Source organism: Salmo salar, chromosome ssa25, assembly GCF_905237065.1.
Source record: "Salmo salar chromosome ssa25, Ssal_v3.1, whole genome shotgun sequence".
Taxonomy (NCBI): domain Eukaryota; kingdom Metazoa; phylum Chordata; class Actinopteri; order Salmoniformes; family Salmonidae; genus Salmo; species Salmo salar.
In genome coordinates, this window is record NC_059466.1 from 26,537,104 (window position 1) to 26,562,981 (window position 25,878).

At 42.6% G+C, this 25,878-nt stretch overlaps 1 protein-coding gene across 26 annotated transcripts in view; it reads right to left on the reverse strand.

Moving 5' to 3' along the window:
• The window catches only part of ttn.2 (titin, tandem duplicate 2), a 181,506-nt gene that overhangs the window by 68,911 nt on the left and 86,717 nt on the right, over positions 1-25,878 (reverse strand). For all 26 annotated transcript variants that reach the window (XM_014173782.2, XM_045707534.1, XM_045707532.1 and 23 more), the window contains 45 exons: positions 24,080-24,346; positions 23,846-23,943; positions 23,347-23,515; positions 22,843-23,109; positions 22,387-22,653; positions 21,879-22,157; positions 21,357-21,765; positions 21,073-21,197; positions 20,694-20,960; positions 20,334-20,603; positions 19,859-20,161; positions 19,435-19,737; positions 19,153-19,340; positions 18,833-18,947; positions 18,453-18,737; positions 18,191-18,342; positions 17,843-17,990; positions 17,234-17,411; positions 17,038-17,159; positions 16,636-16,923; positions 16,245-16,541; positions 15,946-16,132; positions 15,682-15,797; positions 13,145-13,444; positions 12,656-12,955; positions 12,444-12,549; positions 12,149-12,345; positions 11,691-11,996; positions 11,323-11,601; positions 10,840-11,139; positions 10,377-10,679; positions 9,787-10,272; positions 9,360-9,662; positions 8,911-9,210; positions 8,423-8,719; positions 7,834-8,118; positions 7,167-7,460; positions 6,776-7,075; positions 6,308-6,616; positions 5,819-6,078; positions 4,839-5,268; positions 4,339-4,644; positions 3,671-3,852; positions 2,719-2,848; positions 2,228-2,527 (listed from right to left, as the gene is read on the reverse strand). In XM_014173782.2, the coding sequence (XP_014029257.2) occupies positions 2,228-2,527; positions 2,719-2,848; positions 3,671-3,852; positions 4,339-4,644; positions 4,839-5,268; positions 5,819-6,078; positions 6,308-6,616; positions 6,776-7,075; positions 7,167-7,460; positions 7,834-8,118; positions 8,423-8,719; positions 8,911-9,210; positions 9,360-9,662; positions 9,787-10,272; positions 10,377-10,679; positions 10,840-11,139; positions 11,323-11,601; positions 11,691-11,996; positions 12,149-12,345; positions 12,444-12,549; positions 12,656-12,955; positions 13,145-13,444; positions 15,682-15,797; positions 15,946-16,132; positions 16,245-16,541; positions 16,636-16,923; positions 17,038-17,159; positions 17,234-17,411; positions 17,843-17,990; positions 18,191-18,342; positions 18,453-18,737; positions 18,833-18,947; positions 19,153-19,340; positions 19,435-19,737; positions 19,859-20,161; positions 20,334-20,603; positions 20,694-20,960; positions 21,073-21,197; positions 21,357-21,765; positions 21,879-22,157; positions 22,387-22,653; positions 22,843-23,109; positions 23,347-23,515; positions 23,846-23,943; positions 24,080-24,346 (11,373 nt within the window). The remainder of the gene's footprint in view (positions 1-2,227; positions 2,528-2,718; positions 2,849-3,670; positions 3,853-4,338; positions 4,645-4,838; positions 5,269-5,818; positions 6,079-6,307; positions 6,617-6,775; positions 7,076-7,166; positions 7,461-7,833; positions 8,119-8,422; positions 8,720-8,910; positions 9,211-9,359; positions 9,663-9,786; positions 10,273-10,376; positions 10,680-10,839; positions 11,140-11,322; positions 11,602-11,690; positions 11,997-12,148; positions 12,346-12,443; positions 12,550-12,655; positions 12,956-13,144; positions 13,445-15,681; positions 15,798-15,945; positions 16,133-16,244; positions 16,542-16,635; positions 16,924-17,037; positions 17,160-17,233; positions 17,412-17,842; positions 17,991-18,190; positions 18,343-18,452; positions 18,738-18,832; positions 18,948-19,152; positions 19,341-19,434; positions 19,738-19,858; positions 20,162-20,333; positions 20,604-20,693; positions 20,961-21,072; positions 21,198-21,356; positions 21,766-21,878; positions 22,158-22,386; positions 22,654-22,842; positions 23,110-23,346; positions 23,516-23,845; positions 23,944-24,079; positions 24,347-25,878) is intronic.

Sequence of the window (25,878 nt, forward strand, 5' to 3'; positions counted from 1 at the left end):
ATTCACTGTAGTGTTTTTGTAGACTTTCGTGTAGTATTCACTGTAGGGGTTTTGCAGACTAAAGTCTGTAAAAACACTACTGTGAATACTGTACTATTTACTGTAGTATACTGCAGTATTTACAGTTAACTATAGTATAAATACTGTAGTAAAATAAAACTGTAGTATATACTATAGTAATTAATGTTGTGTTTTTGCGGACTGTAGTATACCATAGTATTTACTGTAGTGTTTTTGCGGACTGCAGTGTACCATAGTATTTATTGTAGTGTTTTTGCAGACATTTCTGTAGTATTTACTATAGTGTTTTTGTTTTATTATCTTCGTCATAGAAGTAGAGGCTTTCTCCTTGAGGAAACCTAAAGAAAATACTAAAATAGCAAATTTTACATAACCTATAGGTAGGGAGGACTGGGGTCTTCTGCTCTTTTCTATAACCTACAGAAAAGGCAGATTAAATACTGTAGTATTTACTATAGTTAAAAAGGTGTAGTGTTTTTGCAGACTGTAATGTTATTGCAGACATTACTGTAGTATTTACTACAGTGTTTTTTTTGTGGATATTCTGTAGTATTTACTATAGTATTGTTGGATTCTAGCTTGAAATATACTTATACATGTTACCATACTATAGCTTATTGATTAGTTTACATGTATAATGAATGTATATGTTGGGGTCAATGGAGGGTGGATAAGAACTAGGTGTATGGAAAGTTGCTGAGTGAGGAAGGGGAAGTGCAGAAAGTGGTATTGTTAAATCTAATGGCTCCTAAGGAGGGAGGAAAAGGGCAACAGTATGGTTTCAGTCACTGATAAGGTAGGACAGTCGTGGATTCGGGAGGAGCGAGGAATTCGTCCCGATGTCAGGTCGATTGAAGTGAGAAGGAACAGTCCTATTCTACACACATATATTTCCACACCCATGAAGGTTCTAGCAGGAGGTGGGGCCATGACTACATCAGTGAGAGGGACCAATTATGTTCCTGACTAGCAACAGAGATGTATTGGCTATCTAGATGTGCAAGGAGTTGACTCTTCCTAGTAGGAGGGTATAAATATATCTGCTTGTGTAAATATGTCTTTGTCTTTGCAGCTGTTTGACACATTGGGGGAATAAACTTGGTTTGAGATTTTCCTAGTCATCCGTTTGAGTTTTAACTCTGTTTGTTTAGAACCTACAGTATAATACAACATTCTATAGTAAGTACTACACATGATAGAGAGATACTACAGTGTTATACATTATACATTTTACTGCAGTTTACTATAGAATTCTATAGTAAGTGCTGTAGTATTCTATAGCAAACTGTAGTATTTGTTCATGTGGGTATTATCATTACTACTGTATATATAGTGGTTAGGATTTGGCGCTCTCACCGGCGCTGCCCGGGTTCGATTCCTGGTCAAGGAGATGACCATTTTGGGGCGGAGGTAGCCTAGTGGTTAGAGCGTTGGGCCAATAACTGAAAGGTTGCTGGATTGAATCCCCGAGCTGACAAGGTAAAAATGTGTCATTCTGCCTCTGAACAAGGCAGTTAACCCACTGTTCCCTGGTAGCCTATCATTGTAAGTAAGAATTTGTTCTTAACTGGCTTGCCTAGTGTTAGAATAATTTGTATGTGTTAGAATAATGACTAAATTGTTCCACTCTGAAATTGTAGGATAGGGGGAAATGTTTGAGAATCATGGAAAGATAAAATCAGGATGTGGGTAGATTTGGTAGTATGGTAGTACTTGGATGTTATATTCTTTAGTAGGGATGTAAACAGAGTAAAGTTGTATAGTAGGTAATAGGAAATCATTAGGGGGTTTCAACGGGGGAGGTGAAAGCCTTGAAGAATGTGGCAAGTTTTTATGGTTCTTTGTGGTGAGTGGAAAAGTACTGGTTGTTGGAGAAGGGAGTGGTCTAAATATAAGAATGTGTTTGTATTATAAAAGGACTGAGTCTTGATTTTTGACTTGAGGACGTTCTCTGAATAAACTGTACAGACCTTTTGCAGAAAGCTGAGTCCTTGCCTAATTATTCTTAACCCAGTGTCTTACAAACCTTGGGGATTGGTCAAGGCTTATTGATTGTTAATTTTTATCATTGGGATTCGAAAATTCCCATAACACCTAGTTAAATTAAAAAAATATGCCATTTAGCAAATGCTTTTATTCCAAAGTGACTTACTTGAGTACTATTATGAGTACATATTTATTTGTTAGTAATTAATTTGTGACTTACAGATGGGGTCTCTTGCCCTAGCAGGCTCAGTGGTCTCAGTGAAAGGTCCCATTCCCAGACGGTTCTCTGCCCGCACACGGAATACATACTCCTGTCCCTCCAGCAGTCCCTCCACAATGTAGGCCTGGCTGAAACAGCACTGGTTTACTATGGTCCAAGCCTTTCCTGTCACATTCTTCTTCTCAATGAAGTAACTCTTGATCCTCTCGCCACCATCATTAGCAGGCAGTTTCCAGATCAGCCTCATGGTAGCTCTGGTGATGTCAGTCACTTTGAGCTCTCTAGGAGCACCAGGCACATCTGTAAACAGATGTCAAACATACGTTAATATGTCTTCTATGAGAAGTCTATGAGAAGAAGTTGGGTTTCTCATAAATGTTTTATGTCCTAAAAAACAATATACTTCTTGATATGAGCCTCCTTTTTGTATTTTTCCTGGCTTTGCAGGTATCCATCCTTTCCATCATTAATTGCTTTTATACTGCACTTACCGAGAACATTGACTCTGACGTTGACATGTTTCTGTCCAGCCTTATTCTTGGCTGTGATGGTGTATCTTCCAGAGTGGGTCCTCAAGCACACAGGTACAGTGATGTTTGAGGTAGTATCAGTAGATTCAATCTAAACAAAGGAAATGAAGTCATTAGTCCTGGTGAGAAAGATCAAATCAGGACATTTATACATCTTGGTCAGACAATGTGATTATTTTACTACTTATAACAAGGGTTATGTGTTACGTCCTTTCACCTTGATGCATGGTAGCTGTACAATGCCTTATAACAAGGGTTATGTGTTACGTCCTTTCACCTTGATGCATGGTAGCTGTACAATGCCTTATAACAAGGGTTATGTGTTACGTCCTTTCACCTTGATGCATGGTAGCTGTACAATGCCTTATAACAAGGGTTATGTGTTACGTCCTTTCACCTTGATGCATGGTAGCTGTACAATGCCTTATAACAAGGGTTATGTGTTACGTCCTTTCACCTTGATGCATGGTAGCTGTACAATGCCTTATAACAAGGGTTATGTGTTACGTCCTTTCACCCTGATGCATGGTAGCTGTATCTGGACAGTTTTATCTCAATCTCTTCATTCAAAGACTAAATCATGGACACTCTTTTCTCTATTCCACATCAAGTAACTGATGCAAGCAGTAAAAATAGATTTAAAAAACAGATAAAAATACACCTTTTGGAACAGCGGGGACTGTGAAGAGACACAAACACCGGCTACAGACACGTGCATACACACACACGATAACATGGATTTAGTGTTGTAGATATGTGGTAGTAGAGTAGGGGCCTGAGGGCACACACTTAATGTGTTGTAAAATCTGTTGTGAATGTATTGTAATGTTGATTTTTTTTTTTATAACTGCCTTAATTTTGCTGGACCCCAGGAAGAGTAGCTGCTGCCTCCATAATAAATACAATGCCTTACCTCTGAATCAACTGGAAGGACATGAAGGCGATTCTTCTTGTGGGTCTTTGCTGGACCAGTGTATTCCCAGGTCACCTTAGGAACGGGACGCCCTTTGATGGTGGCAGGGATTCTAAAGGCATGACCAGCTCGGACGCAGAGCAAATCTTCCACAATGCAATCAATAAGGATCTTCGGCCCCACTGTGACATAAAAAGGCACCATCAAAACAAAGAACAACAATAAACTTGTGACTACTGGTTAAAGGAATACTTCACTCAAAAACTATATTTTAGTATTTTCTCCATCAATCCACTGTTAAAACAATTCCCAATTCTGTTTGTATGCGTTTTGCATCATATGATGCGTCAGGGTTTTTGCGGGGCAGCAGCGTAGCCTAGTGGTTGGAGCGTTGGACTAGTAACAGAAAGGTTGCAAGATTGAATCCCCAAGCTGACAAGGTAAAAATCTGTCATTCTGCCCCTGAACAAGGCAGTTAACCCACTGTTCCTAGACTGTCATTGAAAATAAGAATTTGTTCTTAACTGACTTGCCTAGTTAAATAAAGGTAAGAGAGAAAAAAAGGATTTTGCTCTACTGAAAGTGCTTTATCTTGAAAACTTGACTGCTAACATGCATAAAAACATACCTTTTCAAATTAAAATGGATAAATAAGTAGCTCTAATTACCATGTACGTCCTCAATTAGTACTTCAGTCTTGGGACTCGGGTCAGACTCGCCGATGTCATTGACAGCTGTGACTCTGAACTTGTAGTGTTTCAGCTCTTTGAGACTTGGGACAGTGAGCTCTGTGGTCTCATGCAGAGTATCTAGATCTGTGATCCTGTTCCAGAAAGAGCTGCCTTCATCCTGGATCTCAACGATGTAACCCTTGATGGGGCTTCCCCCGTCTTTCTCAGGTGGAGACCATGTGAGGGTGACACTGTGCTTGGTTTTGTCTGCGACCTCTGGTGGTGCTGGCATCCCAGGTTTCACTGTGGGGCACAGAGGGAAAACATCAAGGTCACCATCTCTGGTCATTGCAAGGTATTCCTGGGTCTCTCAATAGGGCACATACTTACATATTCTTCAATACAATTTCCAAAGCAGCTAAATGAATACTAATTTTATTTTTATTTATATAAATATACATATTATAACCTGTAGTAAAGGGGAAAATGATACTTACTAAGAGGGTCTACTGCGTTTGCAGGATCGGAAGGTCCACTGGGGGGTCCAATACCGGCAATATTGACAGCCATGACACGGAACTCATATGCGGACCCCTCAATCATACGAACAACCAGGAACTCCCAGCCCTTAGGGCCGCGCTTGGTCACTGGGGCTTTATTCACCCGGGCCCAATAAGATGAACCTTTCTCCCTCTTCTCCAGCCAGTAGCCAGAGATAGTGGATCCACCGTTGTCTCGTGGAGGGTCCCATGTCACAAGCATGGAGGACCTGGTGTGCTCTGCGATCTTTGGTTTCTCTGGAGGACCAGGGAGTCCGTACAGATCCTTGATGACGGTGGCCTCTGTTTCGCAGGCGTCACTCTGTCCATACTTGTTCTCTGCTCTCACTCTGAACTGGTACTGGCTACCGGTTCCCAGATTCCAAACCTTTGAGAAGACATTTGGGAACATTGAGTAAATGATTAAACGATTCAATTAAGTCCACTATAAGCATTCATGCTACTGTCACAACGTATTACAATCTTTGTTGTTTCTTTTGATATATAGAGAGACATAGCATATTATATGCCTCATTATTAAGGCCCATACATTAGAGTTCTTCACAAGCACCAAAAAGTTGAAAATAGACTGGTGCATTCCACCCCGTACCCTACCTGAATACATTTTTTTTTTCAAGCTATAGACCTGGTCCGAACTAACCCAAGGACAACCAGACCCATCCCCGTATAGACCCTGTTGGGTCCGGTCAGATCCAAGTGAGGGAAGCAGCAGAAAATAATTGTTTTAGCTACGTTATCAACCAGAGCTGTTAATGCGCGAGGAAAAGAGAAACAGAGCTGGTTTCAGGTATTCGGGAACAGGTGGACCAGTGAAGACCTCTACCATACATGCTTATGACCTGCTATGAAGCATTATACCAGCGGGTTTTAACTAAAGTGTTACCAAACATAATATATTCAATATGTTTTATACTGACCCCGAGTCGTTTCTCAATGATGCTGTTGGTGATCACCGTCCATACAGGAATGGCTCTAGGCTCAGGCTTAGGCTTAGGCTCCTCATCCTCAGAATCCTCATATTCATCTTCAGGTTCCACCTCAGGAAGAATGTCCAGCTTCTCAACAATGTAGTTAGTGAGCTCACTTCCTCCGTCGTCCTCTGGGGCGTCCCAGGTCAGCTTGCAGGACTCAGCCTTGATGTTACCAATATTCACATTCCTTGGTGGCAGAGGACGGTCTGTAAACAAGAGAGAGGATAATATTGTTACCCTCATAATGACAACGCAACAATTCAATGACAAAAAGGTCAGACTACAGTAGACAGACTAAAATATCTTATTTTTGCTAATTTGTATGGATATTTTCTTGCAGAAAAGTGAGCTAATGGCTTTGACTTTACTGATTCATACTCACAGTGTCCAGAAATGAAGAAAAGCAAACAACATACATAATATCAGACCACTTACCTAACACATTAACCTTGATGGTGTGACTAGCTGACCCAAGACGGTTGGAGGCAGTCACTGTAAAGATGCCTTTGTCCAATCTGGCTGCTGCAGGGATACTAAGCTTGGTGTTGGACTGGATTCTGTTGATCTCCTTGGTGTCCATCAACAGAGTCTCAGTGGGCTCTGCAATAATGACTTCATCCTTCAACCATTCAACCTTGGGCATTGGAAGACCAGTCACCTCAGCAGGGATTTCAATAGGCTCTCCCTTCTTGACGGTGATGGCATCTCCCTTGAAGGTCTTTAACATCCTCACAGTAGGAGGAACTGAAATAGAAGGAGCAACTCAGTGACAAGTTTATTCAATTCAATTCAGTCCAATTCAATTCAGTCCAATTAAAATCAATCAAGTCCAATTCAATTCAACATGTTTACTATTGTAGCATATAGGACAAATACCAAGACCATAGAACTCGGAGGACTAACCTTCATCATCTTGAATAACAATGGTGAGTGGAATTCCAGGTTCACTTGGTCCAATCAAATTGACAGCCTTGACACGGAACTCATACATAAACAGCTCCTCAAGGTTCTCGACGGTCATGAAGAGGTCCTTGCACATCTCTGTGTTACAAGGCTCAAATGCTGGGGCATCGTGCTTCTTCTTCTCAACAAAGTAGCCCAAGATTGGACTGCCTCCATCGTTGCGGGGAGGTCTCCAGGCAAGGCTGATGGAAGTCTTTGTCCTCTCAGTGTAGTGGAACCTCTCAGGTGAAGTTGGTGGAGCTTCAATTAAAATATAGAGTGATTAACCTCTATTAATGATCTGACCTGCACAGAAAAACATTTGCATGAATCAACAAATTGTAGACATTACCTTTAGGATCCACTGCAGCAATAGGGCCCAGATCAACAGGAGGGCCACAGCCAAACTTGTTCTTCGCCACAACCCGGAAGATGTACTCCTGTCCTTCAACAATACCCACAATCTCACACTTAGATGAGGGAGTCTCGATGGGCTGTCTCCACGTGTGCATCTTGGGATCTCTTCTCTCAATGATGAAGCCGGTCAGATCACTGCCACCGTCGTCATCAGGATCGGACCAGTTCAGAATCATCAGTTTCCTGGTTACCACCACAGGTTTCAGGTCCAGCACAGGCCCGGGAACATCTGACAGAGGACAGGTCAAAGTGTTAAATCCAAGTACAATATGTGAGTAAGTAAGTAGGTAGCCTTGTCCGAGCAAGAATGGCCCATAGGTTAGGAGCCTATCTCCTGTATCTGCCGCGTGAGGCAGCTTGAAGTACACCCCCTGGAAAGGGTACTAGTCTATCGCAGGCCAACAACATTTAAGGCAACATTATTACTCTTTCGATAATCCACAATAGATGTTTTAATAGATGTTCTATTCACTATTAACAAACAAACTATTCATTAACCCTAATCCTAGCTTTACATCATCAAAGTACAACCAAATGTGAAATATGCCCAAAATGGCATACTGTGATATCATAGCTAATAGAGAATTCATCAAAACACTTACCCATGACATCAACCCTTGTCCATGTAGACTTGATTCCGCTGCTATTCCTTGCACTGATCTGGTATTTGCCAGGATCCTTTCTCGTGGCGGCCTTGATACTGAGAGTGCTTTCCTTTCCAACATTTTCAATCTGGACGTGGTCTTTGTCAGGTGGACCGTCATCTTTGGTCCATTTGATGTCTGGAGGAGGTTTACCAGTGACCAGGGCAGGCAGAATCAGTGGCTCCCCAGCTCTGATCATTACGCCGTTCCTCACAGTGAGATCCAACTCTACCACTGGAGCCTCTATAGACACAATCAACATTCATTGACGTTAGCTATGTTTTAATAATAATAATACACGGGACTTATATAGTGCTTTCAAAGACCCAAAGTCACTTGAATATCCATGAAGGCTAATGAAGGGAGAATGACAATAGTGGAAGGAACAGTGGTATTTGATACTATTCCATTCATTTCGTTCCAGCGATTACAATGAGCCTGTCCTCCGATTCAATGTGACACCAATGGAGGCCACTGTTGTTAATGTATTAAGCATACGTTTGTTGTCATTGTTTTGAATAAGCTTTCTGATCATTGGTTACTGTACCTTTAGGATCTCTGACAAAGACTGATTCAGTCAAGCCAGGAGTTCCTTCACCAGCTCCATTGACTGCGATCACACGGACCAGGTACTTGGCTCCTTCTCTGACTCCATACACAGTGAAGGCCCGGGTCTTCCAGGGTCTCTCTGTGGAGCGGGACCAGTCATTGGTGCCTGCTAGGGTCTTGTCAACATGGTATCCCAGGATCTCTCCACCTCCATTGGAGGCAGGAGGATCCCATTCCACATCAATGGAAGACTCAGTGGTGTCAAGGATTCTTGGGAATGGTGGTCCAGGTGGCACTATGGGACAAACACATCAACAATAACATATTGTATTTGATCATTGTTCGACAATGAAACTTAATCACAATGAATCATTGTGTTGTATTATATTGTATTGATTTTGTGCATTTTGTATGCTTAAACTCACAAAATGAATTTCCATGCAAATGGACAATAAAAGGTATCATATCATAATCTTGTTGACTTACAGATTGGATCCTGGCATGTCATGGGATCAGAGGGGACGCTGAACTTCCCAGGCCCAGCTTGATTCTCAGCAGCCACCCTGAAGATATATGTCAGACCCTCCAGTAGGCCTTCCACATTCAATTCTGTATCCTCCAAAATTACCCGGTTGACTCTGGTCCAATGGGTGCTGTTGATCTCACGACGCTCCACCCAGTAACCAAGGATGGGGCTGCCCATGTCGTTTGGAACCTCCCAGGTAACCAGCATGGAGTTGGCTGTGATGCCGTCAATCTCAGGCTTCTCTGGAGCCTCTGGTGGGTCTAGAATAAGAAGTGAACATCACAGTTGTAAGAACAAAGTACAATCACGACTAACCCAGACGTGCAAAACTGGTTGAACCGACATCATCATTTCAACCTGATTTGGAATGTTATAGACATGATTAAACTCGTAAAAATAAATTATTTACCAAATGGATCCTTGGCAATAATTGGCTTAGAGATACATGGGGGTCCAGGACCAAACTTGTTCTCAGCAGTGACACGGAAGATGTACTCCTTCTTCTCTATCAGTTTGGTCACGGGGTATCTACATCCTCTGAGCGTTGAGGTTACGGTGATCCATCCGATCTCCACCTTGGAGTTGTCCTTCCTTTCCAAGGTGTAGTTCAGGATCTCACTGCCACCATCATCCATGGGAGGATCCCACTTGCAGATGACAGAGTTCTTCCTGATCTCCTCAAACCTGAAGTTGATTGCAGGACCAGGTACATCTGTAAAAAGTAAAATAAGAGGTTTTATATTACGTTTTCAAAATATGGTTGAAAAATAACTATGAGCGTCAACAACACCAGTAAATTAATTTAAAAAATATATTAATTAAATATTATATCTCACCTAGCACATTGACTTCACAAGTTGCAGAGGCAATACCATGGTCGTTCTCAACCTTGATGGTGTACACGCCATGGTCACCCCTGATGGTGTCCCTGACAATGCAAGAGGATTCTCCCCTCTTCTTGTCATGGATGGTGAGACGTTCCTGGAGGGTTGGGTAGTCAGGGAGTTCCTCCTCAGGCTCTTCATGGGCAGGCTCTGCAGCTGGGGCCTCTGCAGCTGGAGCCTCAACCTCTCCCTCCTTGACTTGCTTATTTTCTCCTTCCTTCACTTCCTTCTTTTCCTCCTTCTTCACCTCCTTCTTCTTAACAATTGGTTTCTCTGGTCTCTTCTTCATGGCTTCAGGTCTGATGACCACGTCGTTCCTATACCATGTGATTTGAGGGTATGGGGATCCAGAGATGTTGGCGTCCAGTCTGATCTCAGCACCTCTCTTAATGCTCATACCGGACTGCAGGCTTCCACTGAGGAACACCTTAGGTGTTTCTGAAAAGAAAACAACCACATTTAGAAATGACAAATGACCTGTCTGAAAAATCGTATAAATTGTTTTGAATTGTGACGTTTGAATAAGATGTATCCTTCCTTACCAACAGCATCAGTAGCCTTCACCATTGGTGTGCTGCGTGATGGGTCGCTGACTCCGGCAGCATTCTCAGCTCGTACACGGAACTGGTATTGTTTTCCTTCCCTGAGATTCCTCACTGTGTAGGACAGCACAGGCACAAGGAAGTCGTTGCATCTTGTGAAGTTCTCATCACCCTTCATCATCATCTCCAGAACGTAGCCCATAATCTTGCAGCCCCCATCATACATAGGTGGTTTCCATGTGAGGGTGATAGTCTTAGAAGTAGGGTTGTGAGTCTCAACATCTAATGGAGGGTCAGGGCGCTCTGAAATATTGAACAAGGAACACTTAATAAATCCAATACAACTCTTTAGAAATGTAGTCTTTCTTGGAAAATAAAATCATCAACTTTGAATTGTGAGCAAAGTTTGCACCTGTTTTTCATTTAAGGTGTTTCTTGGACACAAAATACATATTTCACTCACGCTTCTGATCCTCTGCGATCACGGGGTTGCGGAGCTCAATGTACTCCCCACCACCAATCTTGTTGACAGCTTTGACCCGGAAGTAGTACTCTCCATTGGGGATCAGATCCTTGACGGGCCAGCTGACTTTGTTCTCTCCAGACATCATGTTGACATAGGTCCTCCGGCCTGCCTCTCTGCGCTGTAGTACATAGTGGAGAACAGGGCTGCCACCATCATAGTTGGGAGGATCCCAGGAAACCTTGCAAGAGCTCTTGGTGATTTCACTGGCAACAATGTCTTTGCAGGGACCGGGCAGGCCTGTCAAAACAAACATGGATATGAAGATTTGATCTTGACAGTTGTAGTATGCTGGTGCTAGTAAATCATATTTCTAATATTTTCAACCAAATAGAGTATTTATGTCAAATGTAATGATTACACTATTAGGGACACCATGGAATATGGAAGTAATAATATTATTTTATTTTGACACAAACGTACCAACAACTTTAACATTGATTGTTCCGCTGCTAGTTCCCAAGGAGTTCTCCAGTGTGACCTTGTACTGGCCGGCGTCTGCATGGAGGCAGCTCTCGATCTCCAGGTGGCAGGAGAGGTACTCCTGGCTGAAGGTCATTCTCTCATCGTCCTTCAGCTCCTTTCCGTCTTTGTGCCAGGTGATCTTGGGTTTGGGCACTGCTCTGAATGGGATGGGGAGATGCCACTTCTCTCCCTCAACAATCACAATGTCCTTAGTCTGGAACTCAAGGATTGGGATGCCTTCAGGAGGGAAAAATATAGTATAATCAGATATTAGTATATAATATATCTCTGGAAACGGAAATATACATTATGGAAGGTTTACTTACAGTCAGAGTCCTTGGCATAGACCTTCTCAGAGATATCCGATGGCTCACTAACTCCAACAGAGTTTATGGCACGGACTCTCAGGACGTATTGTTTCTCTGGGATGATGCCCTCCTCTGTTTTGTATTTGAGCTCCTTGATTGGGCGAGAGTTGATTCTCATCCACTTCTCAGTACCAGCCTCACAGAGCTCGATATGGTAGCCAGTTACAGGGCTGCCGCCAGTTCTCTCTGGTGGTCTCCAAGCAATACACAAATGCTCTCTGCTGGCTTCAGTGATGTGGAGCTCAATTGGAGGAGAGGGTACACCTATAAAATACAATACAAAGACAAGAATTATAACATTGCAGGTGGGTTTCTTCATTGGTAAATAGACTATCAATTATAAATTACTCATGCAAGTCAAACAAATTTAGCCATAAAACACAGTGTTTTTACTTTAAAAACGGATAAAAACCCACCTGTTGGATCTTCAATAGCAATAATTTCTGTTGGTTCACTAGGGTGTCCAACACCGGCCTCATTCTCAGCACGAACCAGGAACTGAACCTCGGTTCCTTCAATGACGTCTGTCACTCTGTACTTGCAGTCAGCACCTGAGGTCTTACCACACTTCACCCAGCGGGTGCCCAGTTTCTCCTTCTTTTCAATTGAGTATCTAATAGAATAAAATATTCCCAAATGTTATAAACATGCTTATACGACAAAAGTACACTCGATGACACTCCTATAACACTAGAGTTGACCAAAGTTTACCTCAGAACTGGTTTGCCACCATCATTCTTGGGGGCGTCCCATTGCAAGTCAACATGTCTCTTTGACACTCCATGGACAGAGAGATTATATGGTGGTCCAGGGGTAGCTGAAAATAGGAAACAGTACTTAGAAATGGACTTAGCAACCTTTGCATGTTGCAAGTGAACACCAGTTACATACAGTAACACTGTACACATTAACTATGATCTTACTGAAAGTATCTTTAGCCATAATGGAGTCTTCCAGTTCACAGAATTCACTGGGTCCAACAGCATTCTCAGCAGCCACACGGAACACATAGAGGGAGCCCTCATTCAGTGGAGTGACCGTGTACTTCAGCTCCTTCACAGTAGTGTCCACTGCCTGCCAGCCCTTACGCCTGACGTCCCTCTTCTCAACAATGTAGTTGGTGATGGGTGAACCACCATCCTTCTCTGGTACTGTCCACTTCAGCTCAGCACTGTTACTGGAAATGTTGATGACATCCAGCCAGCGTGGGGGTGTAGGAGGATCTGGAAAATGAATGCGTCATCATCAACCATCAACTCAGTCAACCAACCATGACACACTGAACCACTTCAGATGGAAATGATCTCAGTCTGTGTGGCACAAATGACACCCTATTCCCTATATAGTACACTACTTGTGACCATAATGTTAAAGGGAATAGGGTACCATTCGGAACACAGTCGGCTACTTACTGAGTCTCTCCTTGCACAGAACTGGATCGCTAGGCTCGCTGGGTTCACTCTCCCCAGCAATGTTGACTGCAATGACCCTGAAGGAGTACTCCTGTCTGTCCATCAGGCCTCTCAGGAAGTGCTCCAGGATATTGATTCCTTCTGAAACACGGACCCACTGCTCAGTTCCACTCTTCAGGAGCTCAATGATGTAGCCCTCGATCTTGGCACCACCGTCATGCTCAGGCTTGGTCCACTGTAGGAAGGCAGAGGTCTTGGCCACGTCTTTGACGGTTGGCTTACCAGGAGCCCATGGAGGATCTGTAGGAAAAGAAGACATGTTGTTTTGGTGAACAACATTACATTTCATAAACGATTAATGGTCTGTTGATTAAATACAATATATATATAAAAGTATGTGGACACCCCTTCCAATTATTGGATTTGGCTATTTCAGCCATGCAATCTCCATAGACAAACATTAGAAGTAGAATGGCCTTACTGAAGAGCTCAGTGACTTTCAATGTGTCACCGTCATAGGATGCCACCTTTCCAACAAGTCAGTTCGTAAAATTGCTGCCCTGCTAGAGCTGCCCCGGTTAAAAACATCTTAGGGCTAGGTCCTTTTTCTCTCAATTTCCGCCTGAATGACGTGCCCAAAGTAAACTGCCTGTTGCTCAGGCCCTGAAGCCAGGATATGCATATAATTGGTACCATTGGAAAGAAAACACTTTGAAGTTTTTAGAAATGTTAACATAATGTAGGAGCATATAACAGAATAGATATGGTAAGAGAAAATCCAAAGATAAACCAACCGGATTTTCTTTATTTTTGAGAGACCATGCTCTTACAATGGTAATTATAAGGGCATACCGGAAATTAGCTCCCAGGATGCAATTCCTATGGCTTCCACAAGGTGTCAGCAGTATATATTCAAGGTTTCAGGCTTGTAACTTCCAAAACAAATAAGAAATATCAGTTTTAGTACAGGGACACAGTCTTGGAAATTTGTGTTTGCGCGCACTATGAAGACAGGACACACCTGCTAAAATCGGTTTCCTATTGAACATACTTCTTTCCGTAAGAAATATTATAGTTTGATTACATTTTACGGTAACTGAGGAGTAAATAGAAATGTATGTTGACTTGTTGAAACAAAGTTTAGGGGTAGATTTTCGGATTCCTTTCTCTGCATGTTGAACGAGTGGATACTCAAATCGATGGCACCAACTAAACAGACCTTTTGGGATATATAGAAGGATTTTACCTAACAAAACGACACTACATGTTATAGCTGGGACCCTTTGGATGACAAATCAGAGGAAGATTTTCAAAAAGTAAGTGAATATTTAATCGCTATTTGTGAATTTATGAAACCTGTGCCGGTGGAAAAATATTTTGATGTGGGGCGCCATCCTCAAACAATCGCATGGCATGCTTTTGCTATAATAGCTGCTGTAAATTGGACAGTGCAGTTAGATTAAGAATTTAAGCTTTCAACCAATATAAGATACTTATATCTACCTAAATGTTTAATATCCAGAATTTTTATGATTATTTATTTGAATTGCGCGCCCTCCAGTTTCACCGGAAGTTGTCCCGCTAGCGGGACGCTGAGCCCTAAAGTGCTGTTATTGTGAAGTGGAAGCGTCAAGGAGCAGCTCAGCCGAGAAGTGGTAGGTCAGACAAGCTCACAGAACAGGACCGCCGAGTGCTGAAGCGCGTAGTGCGTAAAATTTGTCTGTCCTTGGTTGCAACACTCACTTCCGCGGTCCACACTGCAACATCAGCACAAGAACTGTTCGTTGGGAGCTTCATGAGATGGGTTTCCATGGTCGAGCAGCCGCACGCAACCCTAACATCATCATGCGCAATGCCCAGCGTTGGCTGGAGTGGTGTAAAGCTTGCCGCCATTGGACTCTGGAGCAGTGGAAATGCGTTCTCTGGAGTAATGAATCATGCTTCACCATCTGGCAGTCTGACGGACGAATCTGGCTTTGGCGGATGCCAGGAGAATGCTACCTATACCCAATGCAATAATAAGTAATAATGGTCTGTTTTTCATGGTTCGGGCTAGGCCTCTTAGTTCCAGTGAAGGGAAGTCTTAAAGCTACAGCATACAATGACATTCTAGACGATTCTGTGCTTCCAACTTTGTGGAAACAGTTTGGGGAAGGCCCTTTCCTGTTTCAGCATGACAATGACCCAGTGCACAAAGAAAGGTCCATACAGAAATGGTTTGTTGAGATCGGTGTGGAAGAACTTGACTGGCGTGCACAGAGCCCTGACCTCAACCCCATCAAACACCTTTGGGATGAATTGGAAGGCCGACTGCGAGCCAGGCCTAATCGCCTAACATCGGTGCGACGACCTCACTAATGCTCTTGTGGCTGAATGGAAGCAAGTTCCCGCAGCAGTGTTTCAACATCTAGCCTTCCCAGAAGAGTGGAGGCTGTTATAGCAGCAAAGGTGGGGCCAACTCCATATTAATGCCCATGATTTTGGAATGAGATGTGTCCACATACTTTTGGTAATATAGTGTATGTTGGATGTATTACCAATAGGATCCTTGACCAAGATCTGGTCAGTTTCCTTGCTTGGTTTTCCAGGTCCGGCGAGATTCTCAGCCAAGACTCTGAACTTATACTTCTTCCTTGTGGGTAGTCCTTTGACTCTGCAAATCAGGAACAATCACATAATCAACACCACCATCAAATGAATTGCTACAACCAGAAATTAAATCAACACTGTCATTACTGCCTTCAATGACTAAAATGTAAGCATTACGATGTTAATTAACTAAATGTATACTAATGTCTTACCTGAATGTTGTGTCTCTGATTGGGATCTTGTTGCATCTGATCCATCTGTTCTGGTCTGGTTCAAACCTTTCAACCCAGTACCCAGTGATAGGACTGCCACCATCCTCTTCAGGCTCATACCAATTCAGAGTCAGGCCATCTTTAACAATATCAGAAGGCTCCAGCTTGGTTGGTGCACCAGGAGAATCTGAAAACAACAGTTACAGACAATTTTAGCAACAACCCAGAAAACAAAATAATACTCTAAAGGAAATACAATTATATTGCTTTGTCTAAATACAAACATAAACTTAACATACCAAAGGCATATCTGGCAATGATTGGCATATGTTCCGCTGGCGCACCAATACCAAACTGGTTCTCAGCAAACACTCTGAAGATGTATTCCTTGAAAGCTGTCAGGTTGAGGGCCTTGAAGTTGGTCTCTTTGACAGTGGAGGAGAGCTTGTGCCAGATCTCGCTTTCTGCGGCTCTCCTCTCCACTATGTAGTTAGTGACCTTTGCACCTCCATCATCTCTGGGAGGGTTCCAGGCCAGGAAACAGGACTTGTTGGTGATCTCAGAGATATCAAACGCAGCTGGAGGACCAGGCTTATCTGTTCAAGACAAATAGAAAACAATGTCAGAACATTAAAGAACACACTTTTAAACAAGTGTTTCCTCACAAATAAAGGTGACAAAATATGATACCTAGAATGTTGACGTCAACGGTTGCAGTAGCACGGCCACAGCTGTTGTGTGCTTCAATGATGTAGGTAGCTGTGTCCTCTCTTGTTGTCTTGCTGATAGTAACAACGGAGTGACCAGGCTTGTCGTCAATAGAAACTCTATCGTCCCCCTTCAGAACCATGTCACCCTTGGTCCATTTCACTTTAGGTACGGGCTTTCCAAGAACATCAGCTGGAAGCTCAATCTTAGAGCCAGCTTTGGCGGTCAGTCCAGCAAGACATTTGACATCCAGAAGAATCTCTGGGGGGTCTGTGAGATTATACAGAAAATGTGTTATACTGATGATACAGAAACACATTTCAGCCACTATGCAAGATTATTCATGTTACATATACAGACATGGAGCATTTACGCAAAACATACCTTTAGGATCAACAGCCAAAATCTCATCTGTAGCCTTGCAGGGTTTGCTGGCACCCAGTCTGTTCAAGGCCTTCACGCGGTAGGCATACCACTGTCCCTCAATGAGACCAGTCACTTGCAATCTAAGAGAAAGTAAGTTAGCCTTTCAAAACAAAACAAAAAATATCTTAGAGCTTTTTTCTCTGGTTCTACTTACTTCAACTCAGGGACCTGATCTCCGCAGGACTCCCACTTGTCTGTGCCACGCTGGCACCTTTCTATGTTGTAGCCCTTGATTCCAGTGCCGCCGTCCCACTTGGGTGGGTCCCAGGTCAGGAAGATGCCAGAAGCTGACTTGTCCCTCCATTTCAGGTTCTCAGGTGGGTCTGGCACGGCTTGAATTCAAAAGACAGGCATGTCAATGATTCAGAACAGTTCTAATTCAAATGACAGGCATGTCAATGATTCAGAACAGTTCTAATTCAAATGACAGGCATGTCAATGATTCAGAACAGTTCTAATTCAAAAGACAGGCATGTCAATGATTCAGAACAGTTCTAATTCAAATGACAGGTATGTCAATGATTCAGAACAGTTCTAATTCAAATGACAGGTATGTCAATGATTCAGAACAGTTCTAATTCAAATGACAGGTATGTCAATGATTGTGAACAGCTAGAACACAAATTACAGGTATGTCAATAACTGAGAAAAGTTTGGATTCAAATGACAGGTATGTCAATTATTGAGACGTCAAAACAATGGATCAAGTTCCCTTCACTTGAGTGCACAGCATAGGCATTGTCCTTGTTACTGTACTACTTACTGGCAGGGGAGGACACATTGACTGGCTCGTCAATGTAGGCAGGCTCTCCTGGGCCACACTTGTTGCAGGCAGTAACCCTGAACAGATACTCTTTACCCTCAACGACATCAGTGACAGTGAACTCCTGGTCTTGAACACCAGTGATCACCTGGGGAAAGACAGTCAGTGACATGTGTTATTACATTTATAATAATCTTATTTCATGTATAACAGGGTATAAGCTGTGGCCAAAGATAGACTACCGAAGATTGTTCCAGCCTTATGTCCCAACCGGAAAAGAGGACAAAGTAAGTAAGTTATTTCACATGTATATTGCTGTGTGGTTTAAAGACTTATGTTCATCCATACCTTGACCCAGGTCTTGCGGGATATGTCACGTTTCTCAATCTGGTAGCCAGTCAGAGGGCTTCCTCCATCATGCTCTGGCGCCTCCCACATCAGGTGCACATGCTGTCTGGTCACCTCGGCAACCTTGAAGTCTTTGGGTGCACTTGGGGATGCTAAAATAAAAAAAAAAAAGAGGGATATGAAGGGAAAAGAAAGAATTGCAGTTGACAATATCAAGATACAGTATGTTATGTTTCACCACAAAGCTCATCACGTCACTTACCGATAACGTTGACTTCAATCTCTCCGGAGCAACTGGTAATATCATTCTCCAGAGTAAGAGTGTATACACCTCTGTCTGGACGCACACTTGGAGTGATGGTCAGTTCTACGTAGGTACTCTTTGTAATCATGGACACACGTTCACCAGCAGTGAGTTCCTTATCAGCGAAGCTCCACTTTGCATTTGGTGTGGGATATCCAGAGATAGGGACACGGATAGTAAGGGGATGAGGAACAATGACCTCCAGGCCATCCTTGAATCCACTCAGGTCCATTGTGGGGCCAACTGAAGATAGAAAATAATGACCATTGTTATGACAAATGCACAACATTTAAAATGATGAACGTCTTCAAGATTAGTGAAAAGAGAACCAAATGTACCATGTGTATCATCAGCCAGCATGGGTCCCAGTGTGTTGGATGGGTCAGACACTCCAGCTGCATTCTCAGCCATCACCCTGTAGTTGTATTTTTTGCCATATTTCAGGCCAGATATCTGAGGAAAATATGGAAGAGCAGTATTCAGAGTTGAGATAAGTGTAAGCAATTTAAGCAATTTAGACAATTTAGTAAATTGATGTCAATGAGAGACTTGTCTTTAAGTCAGAATACAACACAAAACGTATGATAATTATATTACAAATATTATATGAAATCTCCAAGAAACCATTTAGGAGCTTTTCATCTTATAGGATAAATACCTTGTAGGTGAGATCCTGGCAGAGCCTGGCGTTGCATCTGAGCCAATGGTCTGTTTCGTCCTCACATCTCTCAATGATGTAGCCAGTGATCATGCTGCCTCCATTCTTCAATGGGATCTCCCATGTCAGCTGGACTGAGTTCTTGTTCTGCTCTGAGGGTACCAGGTTCTGTGGTGGGCTTGGCCTCTCTGGAATAACAAAAACAAACATGTTTGTATGTTAAAACAGTGCATGTATTTCAGTAATAACATTTCAGCAACTTTCAGAAGTGAAATAACTTACCAATGGGGTCCATGATCTTAACTGGATTGGTAGCAGCACTCGGTTTGCCAATGCCAGCCTTGTTTTCAGCCTTGACACGAAAGATGTATTCCTTGTTCTCAATGACGTCGTTGATGATTGCGCTGCGATCTGTTGGTTTACTGATCATAGCCACAGCCCACTTCACAGAGGTCCTGTCACGGGACTCAACGATGTAGGATGTGATCTCAGACCCTCCGTCAGACACTGGTTTTTCCCAGGAGACTGTGGCACCAAACTTACTCACGTTTCCAACACTCACATCCTGAGGAGCATCAGGAACATCTGAAATATAACGGCAGGTTGTAATTCACTTTTCTGGTCGGCAGTTCATTGTTGGAACCAGTTTCGTTTGAATAATGATACTGCATGAGGTGATTATTACAATATCAAATAGTTTGCTTACCAAACTTGTTCTTGGCATAAACACCAGGTTTCTCTGTCTCAACATTTGGTCCACTGCCCACTCTGTTGCGAGCACAAACACGGAATAGGTACATGGATTCCCTCTGGAGTCCGGTCACAGTGTATTCTGGAGCGTCGGAGTGGTCAGTTGCAAGAGTCCATGTCTTGCGCTTGACATCACGCCTCTCCACCAAGTATGTAATGATCTTGCTGCCACCATCGCTCTCTGGCTCTTCCCAGACCAGGCTGACCTCACCATCGGCAGTGTCAACCACGTGAAGGCTCTTCACGGGTCCAGGGACATCTGTGGGAGGCAAAAATACATGAATAAATGGAATCCATATGAACAACAACAAATTCCAAAAAAAAGATCCCTTCCAAGAAAAATATCCTTTCCAAGAAAAATGTTCCTTCCATGAAAAATATCCTTTCCCGTTATCCATTTAAATACAAGAGTGGATTGAAAGGCAACTTACCAATGACATCCAGATTAATGAATGCCTCTCCCTGTCCGTGTTTGTTCTTGATGATAACCTTGTAACGTCCCTGATCGGACTTCTTAGGGTCCTTCAGCCTGTACTCTGTGCTGTCCCCAACGGTGTGGATGTTGTCCTTGGGCAGGCTGACGTTATCATAGAACCACTCAGCCTCAGCTTTAGGATACGCGCTGTAGGGCACTAACATGACGATGGGCTTTCCAGCGTCTGTTACTAAGCTCTGATCCATAGTCTTGATATTTGGCTTAGCTGTAGAGGAATAAACAATTATAAGATCAAATAATAAAAGGATTGATTTATTGTGGAATCGGAGAGGATATGAAGCCTATGATGACATACCTGCCAGTTCCAGCTTGGCTCTGGCATCCTTGTCTTTGGCGATTATTCTGTACTCTCCCTGGTCACGAGGCCTGATCTCACACACCTGGAGTCTGTGGATCTTGCCCTCGCTCATCATCTGGTACTTGTCACCCTGGACAATGGTCATGTTGTTCCTCAACCATTTGACCTCAACTCTGTCTTTGTTGAGCTCCACCTCAAACACAATATCAGAGCCTGGAGGCTCAAACACATCCTGAGGTGGTCTGACAATCTCAACTGCGGTCTCTGGAATAAAGATTACACAAGAAATTGAATTTGTGAAACATGAATTCATACAGAACGGTTAGAAAAATGGACTCACACAAACAGAATCATAGAACGAATTCAAGAGGCTTGCCTTCAACAAAGAGTTGGGCATGTGATCTCCTTTCATCGACGCCACAAGAATATTCACACTCATCATCTGGTCTGCACTCCTTGATACGCAGCCTGCAGGTCTTGCCCTCTTTTTCAAAGATGTACCTTGCAAAAAAAACAAATGGATAATGTTACAATATGCTTTTCTGTATTTAATGAAAATCCTGGAGTGGCCCTTAGGGGTAAATTAGCTTTAAAGATTTAGTTTCAGTGTCAATAAAGTGACAGTGATCGTGCCTCATAGCAGTCTAAAGGTTTTCCTACCTGGGTCCCTCTCTGATCTCACGTCCATTCCTGTACCATTTCACCTCAGCCTTCTCCTTGGTGAGTTTGCAGGTGAACTCAGCATCCTCAAACTCAGTGATGGTCTGGTCTTTGAGTTGTGCGGAGAAGTCAGTGGGGGCTTCACTGATGATCATCTCAGCTGTAGACTTGTCATCACCAGCCATGACGGTGTATTCACCCTCATCAGCGAGAGTACAGTCCTTGATGGTCAGTGTGTGCTTGTATTGGTCCACCCTGTAGAGGATGCGTTTGCTGAGTGTGATCTCCTGACCAGCCTTCATCCATTTCAGAGTAACCTTCTGCCTGTTGACCTTGCAAGAGAAGCTAACAGTCTTCTTTTCCTGTGTGTCGCAGTCCTCAAGAGGTACAATGATCTTCAGACTCTCCTCTGTTGACAAAACAAAGAAATCAGTTAGTCATGTAGCTCAATTCAAACAAAAATAAGACATACTACTACATCAAATTAGCCATTGGTCAAATTGATAACAAAAATGTGTTCACCTTTTACGGTAAGTTTGCCAGAGCTCTTGGCATGTTCACCACGGTGGTTAGTTAATGTAATAGTATAGTTCCCTTCATCTGACTTCTCAGCATCCTTGATCCTCAGAGAGAATACGTTGTCTTTCTGGATCATGACGAACTTGCTGCTCTCAAACATGGTCTCATCGTTCTTCAGCCACTTAGCTTTAGCTCCCTCAGAGTTCACCTCACAGTTGAAGACCATCTCTTGTCCCTCTTTAGCTTCTGTGTCTTTGATTGGTGTAATGATCCTGAGTTTTTCTGTGGAAATCAAAGTGAAAGAAACACAAGTTAGTATATCGAATTAATTATTTCCCCAAGGCTGCCTCTAAGAAAATCTTAGAAGAATATTACTTTATTGTCCAATTGTACATGCAGGTCTAACAGAAAATGTACTTTATCGCAACCACAACCGAAAGACACATATACTGTACACATACACATTGGAGAGGTTGGAATAGAAAAGAAAACAAACATATTGATGACATACCAAGAACAAACAGGTCAGCTGTAGCTCTGGTGGTACCAATGAGGGCAACATAGGCTCCCTCATCCTTGGGTTCAGAGTTCTTGATAACAAGTATTCTTCTCTTGCCATCACAGACAATGTCGTACTTGTCCCCTTTTTCTAGCTCCTGATCATCCTTCATCCATTTGACAATGAATGTGTCTTTAGAGACTGAGCAGACAAACTCAGCCTTTTCTCCCTCAACCACCTCCTGACTCTGATGCTTGGAGATAAACTCAGCAGCCAGTTCTGGAAGAACAAAAACAGATTAGTGTATATGCTCTCATTTTCCACAAATACTTTTACCTGCATCCCTTGATTTAGTTTTCATAATAGTATTGCCAGTGTGGAGCCACTACCCAGGATATTTAACTTTCTCCACCGGACAAAGGTCTTTAACTGACTAAATTAAACAGAGCTCATGTCTGATTTCATTACCATTTATTTTCAGGTTTCCAGTTGTCTTTGAGCTGGACAATTTGCAATGGTACTCTCCAGCATCATCTGTTTTGAGATCCTGAATGATGAGTATCCTCTTCCTGCCGTCTACGATCTGATCGTATCTTCCTCCCTCTGGCAGTTCCTGGTCTCCTTTATACCACATGACATCAGCATCGGCCTTTGACACTTCACAAATCATCTTCACGCTGTCTGTTTCTGTTCCCTCCACGTTAGACAGGTTCCTGGTGAACCTAGCCTCTTCCTCTGCAAAGGAAATACAATATAACCGTTAAGTCAATACATTATGATAAGTCGATTATAGTATATAACATTAAAATGAATTTATTTGCCTATGTCCCAAATCTCCCCCTATTCCTTATATAGTGCACTACTTTTGACCAGATCCCTATGTGGGCCCTGGTCAAAAGTAGTACACTATATAGAGAATAGGGTGCCATTTGGGATTCACACTTTGAGGCAGAGAAAGTGTGCCAGACTCACCAATGACTGTAAGCATGCCAGAGGATTTGGAGACCTTTGCATCACATTCATATTCTGCTTCATCATCGAACACTGATTTGTGGATGATGAGGATGTGTTGGCGACCTTTGGCAATTATTTCATATTTCTTTCCCTTTCTGATTTCACTGCTGTCCTTCAACCAACGGACCTGTTTCCAGAAACAGCCATAAAACAAGGACATTACAATGACGGTACAATGATGTTAAGATGTACTGATCCAGACAATGAAGGAAACAATTAAGGGAGCAAAATGTAACAGCAGCGTAAAAGGTTGAAAAACAGTGGAAGACAGGAAACAACCAAGTCTCAGTCTTAATATTATGTTTTGTAACTCCACATGCAACTATATTATTTTGTTATACAAATAAGAAGGTGTGTTTGAATGTGCATTTGAGAACAAGTGTGTGCATGTGTTGTGTGGGGGTTGGGAGAGTGGTAGGGTCCGGGAGGTAGGGGGTCAAGGGTCAGGAATCAATACCTTGACATTTTCGCGAGATACTTCACATTCAAATCTGGCAGAGTCCTTTTCTTTGACCTCAACATCATGGAGTGGCGTAGAGAACTCAACATGTGGAGCTGTAAGGATTAAGTATTAATACACCAGTATGCCAAATACACTAAAGTGTAGTCTTAACAACAAACAAACAATATCAAAAGGTTTTTAATTTATACTTTAACAAACAAACAATATAATTATCTATACTTTACTTACGTTCAACGTTAAGGAAGCAAGAGGTTTTGAATTCTGAGGCGTCGCAGGTATATGTTTTTGAATCATCAAGAGTGCAGCCATGAATGATTAGTCTTCTCTTGCGGCCATCGGCAACAATGTCATATTTCTTAGTTTTGCGTATCTCCTGTCCGTCCTGGAACCACGTGACCTCAGCATTTTCTCTGGAGACTTCACACTCCAAAGTAGCAGTAGCCTCTTCCTCAACTGTCTGGTCCTCCAGAGGCTTGCTGAACTCAACTGGTGGCTCTGTGAGTTCACACATGAATTACACATGATGACTTGTCCTTTACATATCATAACAGCTTAGGAAACCAACAAACTCATTTGACCAAATTCTATTAGTACCACCAACTATTATTATTGTTATGGTCCCTCTTTAGATTAAGTGGCCTAAAACATATATTTTTTTGACTTGGTAGTTACAAAGGCAGGTACAGTTACAGTGTAAGCTACACATTCCGTTATGTAATTCCTTCAACTTGTTTGTTGTTTGTGCAATTACTGTACATATTCATACTTTTAATACATTTGTATTCAAACTTAACATTGTGGGTACACCTCTCCTCACCCTGTTATAAAAGCATACATGACTGTCTCACAGGCTCTCATTTCATACTTAACACAGCATTATTTGCTGATGGGCCTCTCATTTAATTCAGACTGGTTGGGTAGATCATGCTCCCACACCATTAAAACCTGACCCACCAACATTATATTGTTGTCTGTGCTTTGCATCAAGGAGACAAATATTGTCTAAAGAAATCTGAATCTATGTCACAATGTGTACTCACACAGTATTTATACTCTGCCAACCTACAGTGAGGGGAAAAAGTATTTGATCCCCTGCTGATTTTGTACGTTTGCCCACTGACAAAGAAATGATCAGTCTATAATTGTAATGGTAGGTTTATTTGAACAGTGAGAGACAGAATAACAACAAAAAAATCCAGAAAAACGCATGTCTAAAATGTTATAAATTGATTTGCATTTTAATGAGGGAAATAAGTATTTGACCCCCTCTCAATCAGAAAGATTTCTGGCTCCCAGGTGTCTTTTATACAGGTAACGAGCTGAGATTAGGAGTACACTCTTAAAGGGAGCACTGCTAATTTCAGCTTGTTACCTGTATAAAAGACACCTGTCCACAGAAGCAATCAATCAATCAGATTCCAAACTCTCCACCATGGCCAAGACCAAAGAGCTCTCCAAGGATGTCAGGACAAGATTGTAGACCTACACAAGGCTGGAATGGGCTACAAGACCATCGCCAAGCAGCTTGGTGAGAAGGTGGCAACAGTTGGTGCGATTATTCGCAAATGGAAGAAACACAAAATAACTGTCAATCTCCCTCGGCCTGGGGCTCCATGCAAGATCTCACCTTGTGGAGTTGCAATGATCATGAGAACGGTGAGGAATCAGCCCAGAACTACACAGGAGGATCTTGTCAATGATCTCAAGGCAGCTGGGACCATAGTCACCAAGAAAACAATTGGTAAGACACTACGCCGTGAAGGACTGAAATCCTGCAGCGCCCGCAAGGTCCCCCTGCTCAAGAAAGCACATATACATGCCCGTCTGATATTTGCCAATGAACATCTGAATGATTCAGAGGACAACTGGGTGAAAGTGTTGTGGTCAGATGAAACCAAAATGGAGCTCTTTGGCATCAACTCAACTCGCCGTGTTTGGAGGAGGAGGAATACTGCCTATGACCCCAAGAATACCATCCCCACCGTCAAACATGGAGGTGGAAACATTATGCTTTTGGGGTGTTTTTC